The sequence below is a fragment of the Rhipicephalus microplus genome, unplaced genomic scaffold (assembly GCF_043290135.1).
Source record: "Rhipicephalus microplus isolate Deutch F79 unplaced genomic scaffold, USDA_Rmic scaffold_12, whole genome shotgun sequence".
Lineage (NCBI taxonomy): Eukaryota > Metazoa > Arthropoda > Arachnida > Ixodida > Ixodidae > Rhipicephalus > Rhipicephalus microplus.
The window spans coordinates 29228588-29234745 of NW_027464585.1; the positions used below are offsets into that span (position 1 = coordinate 29228588).

At 49.3% G+C, this 6158-nt stretch overlaps 1 protein-coding gene across 1 annotated transcript in view; it reads left to right on the plus strand.

Moving 5' to 3' along the window:
- The window catches only part of LOC142783748 (uncharacterized), an 88119-nt gene extending 83128 nt beyond the window's left edge, over positions 1-4991 (plus strand). Inside the window, exon 2 of the mRNA XM_075882326.1 lies at positions 4112-4991. Coding sequence (XP_075738441.1) covers positions 4112-4774 — 663 coding nt within the window. The 3' untranslated portion in view covers positions 4775-4991. The remainder of the gene's footprint in view (positions 1-4111) is intronic.
- Positions 4992-6158: the final 1167 nt, after the last annotated feature.

The following is a 6158-nucleotide window of genomic DNA, read 5'->3' on the forward strand; positions in this document are numbered from 1 at the left end:
CCGAGAATCGACGATGCCCTTCACTGCCTCCAAGGTGCGGAGTTCTTCTTTTCCATTGACTTACGGAGTGGCTACTGGCAAGTCCCTCTGGCACCTGAAGATCAGCCTGGCCTTTGTCACACCTGATGGCCTTTACGAATTCTGTGTCATGCCTTTTGGTCTTTGCAACGCACCCGCAACATTCGAGCGGATGATGGAAAATCTTTTGCGTGGCCTGAAGTGTAAAACATGCCTGTGCTACTTGGATGACGTGATTATATTTTCACCGGATTTTCCAACGCATCTCCGCAGGCTAGATGAAGTGCTGCAGTGCCTAACTGACGCCGGCCTTCAGCTCAACCCGAAAAAATGCCGCTTCGGCGCAAGTCGGCTCACCATCCTTGGTCATGTTGTATCTAAAGAGGGCATTCTTCCTGACACCGCCAAGCTTCGGGCAGTTGCAGAGTTCCCTAAACCTGCGTCTCTGAAGGATCTGCGCAGCTTTCTTGGCCTCTGCTCGTGTTTCCGCCGCTTTATTCGGAATTTCGCTATGATCACCGCCCCTTGACTGAACTTCTACGTAGTGACTCGAAAAGATACGCTTGGTCACCCGCCTGTGACAATGCTTTCGAAAAGTTGCGCCACCTGTTAACCTCGCCGCTAATCTTGCGTCATTTCGACCCGACTGCCCCGACGGAGGTACACACCGATGCCAGCGGTGTTGGACTCGGTGCCGTGCTCGCGCAGCGCAAATCGGGATTCCAGGAGTATGTAGTCGCATACGCAAGCCGCACCCTCACCAAAGCGGAGAACTATTCTGTGACAGAGAAGGAGTGTCTGGCAATTATATGGGCTCTAGGTAAATTCAGACCGTACCTATATGGTCGCCCTTTCGACGTAGTCACTGATCACCATGCGCTTTGTTGGTTATCCACATTGAAGGACCCCTCCAGCCGTTTAGCTCGCTGGGCTTTGCGGTTGCAAGAGTTCGACATGCGTGTTGTCTACAGGTCTGGCCGACGTCACACTGATGCCGACGCTCCATCACGCTCACCTATGTCCTCCGAAAACTCTGCATGTTTATCTGCCGTGGACGAAATGGTTGCGTTCCCAGAAAACTGTGACATGGCGTCTGAGCAACGCAAGGATGACTGGATCAGCTCTCTTTTGCGATTTCTTTCAGATCCGTGGACTTCTCTATCTTCTCGAACGTTGCGCCGTCAAGCGGCTCACCTTGAGGTCCGCGATGGCCTCCTTTATCGCAGGAATTACTAGTCTGACGGCCGAAAGTGGTTGCTAGTCATACCTCGCCATTTTCGTGCTGCAATATTTTCAGATTTCCACGCTGACCCTCAGTGCGCACATGCGGGCATCTTCAAAACATACGCTCGGCTTTCCTCCCGCTTTTATTGACGAGGCATGTACACCTATTTGCGCAAGTACATTCAGTCATGCCCGCAGTGCCAACAACGGAAAGCTCTGCCTCATCTTACATCTGGTCCGATCCAGCCAATCCCATGCCCAGCCAGGCCTTTTGACAGCGTTGGGATCGATCTGTACGGGCCTCTTCCATTCACGTATTGTTGTCGCTGTCGACTATTTGACGCGATACGCAGAAACAGCCGCTTTGTCTGCTGCCACGGCACGCGACATATCTTCTTTTCTCCTGTGGCACTTCATTCTCCGTCACGGCGCACCGCGTGAACTTCTCAGCGACAGAGGACGTGTATTCCTCTCTGAAGTCGTCAACGCACTCCTTGCCGAATGTCGTATCATTCACCGGACTACCACCGCCTACCATCCGCAGACAAATGGATTGACGGAAAGATTCAACCGTACCCTAGGGGATATGATATCAAAGTATGTTGCCTCAGACCACTCCGACTGGGACCTCATTCTGCCTTTTGTGACATACGCCTACAATACTGCCCCACAGGCGACTACGGGCTTTTCACCATTTTTCTTGTTATATGGCCGAGACCCTTCCGCCAAACTAGATACCATTCTGCCCTACCACTCCGATTCCTCCGAGTCTACGCCCATCTCTGAAGCTGCCCGCCACGCCGAGGAATGCCGTAAGCTCGCCCAGTCGTTCACAACCATCGACCAATGGAGACAAAAATCTCGGCGTGACGATAACCACCCGTACCCTAACTTTGTTCCGGACACTCTTGTGTGGGTTTGGGTTCCCGCTGTGCCTACAGGCCTTTCCTCAAAGTTTTTTTTTTCAAAATACCAGGGACCCTACCGCATTGTCTCGTAGACTTCACCAGTTAACTACATCGTCGAACCCATTACGCCATCCACAGACCAGCGCTTTCGGGGACGTGAAACTGTTCACGTACAATGGCTGAAACCTTATTACGATCCGCTCGTACTCTGTTCACCGTGAGTCGCCAGGATGGCTCCTTTTCCGACGGGGGACGATGTATACTGAAGAGGAATGCCCACTACTGCAGCGACATCGACACGTTGGCGCGAGGCACGAGCTAAGACTGCCTGGTTGCTGCTGCGACGCTGCCCGTACATCCGGCTGGCTCTTGCTGCTTCTGTACCGACGCTGATACCGCTTGTGACCTTGCATTTACATTATACACGAAATGTTGTTCGTCACCACAAGCAAATTTTTCTTACTGTTCGTCTCCACGATTGCCGGAGCTATCTGGGAAGCCGTTGTCTTGCCTTTGGAATTGTACACCGAGAAAGTGGACATGCATGTATTCCCATTTGCAGTTTGTACAAATGGAAGACAACCGTCAACAGTATATTATCAGATGCGTAATAAAACAGTTAAACGCACGGGCAGCGAGATGTGGAATGCAACTGCAATGGCGAAAATCAACGGGGTGTTTCGTTTCGGATAAAACGAGCTTTATACCACTGATTATAAGGTGTATTGCTCGTGTACTCATTCCTTTTTCCGCAAAATGTGTACGCCCTAATTTACGCAATTCGGCTTTACAGAACGCACGTCGAAGCGCCAGCCTCGAACTCGATGTCGTGCGATGCTCGCTTGAAATTAGAGATTGCCAGTTGCAGCACTCCGAAATAACGGAAACATTGCATTTTGATTTGATGGGCTTCCTACTCTTTTGAAGCGAAGTTGGATTCGTGAAGGAGCTTACCAGGTCCTTGATTTTTCAGAAACCGCGCTTGAACACCAACCAAAGAGAAGGGCGGTAGTGGCGGCGTTTTCCGCAGCGCCGCCTGGGCAGAGTCTAACGTCTATAGCAGCGCCACTTATGCAGGAAAGCCCGTGAAGTTCTCAGGCGCCCTGCCGATGCCACCGTGTCGGCTTGACGACAGCGTCGGTAGGCTTACGAAGAGTACGGTTAAGCGACCACTGGCGGTTACACAACATGCACCGTGTAGTCAGACTGAAATTAAAAATAGATTGGTGTCCACGGCCTATTATGAAGTGATGTAGATACATGTATGTTTTACGAGGCGGCTCGCAGACAGTCTGCTTTCACCATGTTTATAGTCACTCGCAATGCGCTGCCGGCCGCATGATGATTCGTTTGTATGCGACGTTTCCTTCACCTGTGCTGGTAATGCACTCACACCCCCGGCCGGCTTGGTGCCAAAGCCTACTTTTTCTAATATCACTTGGAAGTTGTGGCGGCCAGTGATTTTCGGAAACACGACCGCTGACGAACAGCTTACTTTCGTTCGCACTGTCAGTGTTCTTCGTATTTCTTACTATTTCAGCACATTAAAGCATGTTATGCGCAGTGCCCATGCTCGCAGGCTTTCACTTGTTTTCCGTCCATCCGTGCCAGCCGCTCGGTATGGTAGAAACACGAGGGCGCTCGTTCGCTTGCTGTGTGCACCGACGAGTGTTGAACTTGCCACTCGTAACAGCTTGTATTCGTTTCATAATGCTTCACTTTAACTGTGGCGTAGAGCCGATATAACACTTCTTGTATACAGCCGACAGGGCTGAGAGTGCGGAATAAGGCCATGGGCGCGTAGTTACCCTCCCCGTTGGTCTCTTCATTACTCTCACGCATTTACTCCCTGTTGGACGAACCATTCGTCCTTCGCTTTAATGACTGCAGTTAGTCAAACTTTGACCCATTTCAACATAGACTGTACGCAATAGTTGACAAGGCACCCATTCTCGTTGCAGGACAAGCCCCTGGAGGCGGCTGTCATGTCAAAGCAGCGAGCTCGTCGAAACACAACCCGACGACACTCTCGCGTCAGAGTGGCGAGCAGTGCTTTAGAGAAGCAGTCCAACCGGGACCGAAACAGTGAGACACATTCCAAACACAAGGCGGTCTCTCATCACTTCACAGGAGACAGCAGGCGAGTGTCCCACGAAGTCAAGTCAGTGGTCAAGCATCAAAAAAGGCCTCCGGCCACTAAGAAGGCAGGTCTGCGGGCTGGTACCGTCAGAAGAGTCTCAGACGAGGTTTCGCCAGCATCCAGTGCAAGCTTCGCAAATAGGACTGCAACGAAACGCGTTGTTGTGAAGAACAGTGTGACGCAGACCACCCACATGGCAGAGGCCTCGCAGAACACCGCCCATGTTGTGGTCAGCACCGACGAGACGCCAGATGCTTCTGCTTATAACCGCTTGAACGTGACGGTAAGGGTGCAGGCTGGGGAAGGACAGACTGCAAAAGATGCCAAACAAATGAAAACAGGCACATTGAAGAATTCTTCTAGAGGAAGCCTTGGTGGGTCAAGCACTTCAGCAGCGACCGATGACAGAGGTGAAATCGGGACGCTCCCACAACGGGCTATGAACTCGAGTGTTGCTCAGGCTTTAACGCGTGCTACGTCATAACTTAGCCCTCCTGCATATTAAAGCGTCATGTACAGCTTGTTTCTTATTTATTCGGTGAATAAGAGCTACGTTACAAGATTCCAATATTGAAATGTTACGGAAACAAGCCCGCGCCTGTTGTGTGGATTTTGCGCGCTTATAAACGAATTCCTTGCGCACTGTGCTTCAAGAAATGTGTCCGAAAACAATAAAAACATAAGAAATACTTGCTTCCTCATACTCTTTTTTTTATATTTATTCCCACTACAGGACAATATGGCAGTTTATGCAGAACGCCTAGTAGTGTGGATTACTATATATATATATATATATATATATATATATATACAAAAAACATGAACTCACGAAGGAACACAGACAGACCGACGAAGCAGGAACTAACAAAATATTTCTGGCGAGAACTGTGCCCCAATTCACACATTTGCTCGCTGATATTAACACCGAGCAAGTAAACTAATTGTTGTGTTAACTCGGCACACTCAATGTTAGTGAAAAAGGGAAGTTCCAATCTTTGCCTATACATAATCCGCAAAAAACCCACCCCTGCCAAATGAACCAAATCTTCCCTCAGAAAGTAGCACGTTTATCACATGTAGGACAGAGAAAGAATTGGAATGTCGCACTGTTCTTTAAAGACACGCTTGCCCTTTCGTCTTCTCAATGGGCTGATTAGAATATCGTGCAGGGATTGCAAAATTAATTTGCGTTTTTTTTTCATAAATAGTGGGAGAGCCATCAATTTGCCTACGGGAATGGAGTTGGGAGGCCAGCTTATCTCTAAATGCTTAATACCCTGCGTAATCCGGGTTAATTTTATTTTTACATCGGTATTTGAGTTAGCAATGCAACACAGGCACTGCTCGTTCCATGTTGCCCATAATTATCACACATTTATTCCACCCGCCACTGTACTCCAGTGGCTAAGGCACTTGGATGCTTACCCCCAGGTCACAGGACCAAATTCTGGCTGTGGCGGCTGAATTTTTGATTGAGGCAAAATACTGTAGGCCACTGTGCTCAGATTTGGGCATACCTAAGAAAACCCCAGGTGGCCGAAATTTCCGGAGCCCTCCACCACGGCATCTCTGCTAACATGTTGGTTATGGGACTATAAACACCAGATATTCTTAATACATAATATTTTTTGCGAACGTTTCCAACAATATAGATTTATATCTTTGGCCAAGTGAAGCCTCAACTATAGAAAAGAGCTGTACAAATGACATATCGTCAATATGGCACACTCGTGACAAACGCCGCTATCTGTCCCGATGGAGGCACACATTTTTTTTCCAAGCGTCCCCCCGAAACCTACGCCAGCTGAATACGTGACACGGTCGAGCGCATAGCAGGAAAACTGAAACGGCAGACAAAAAAGGACAAA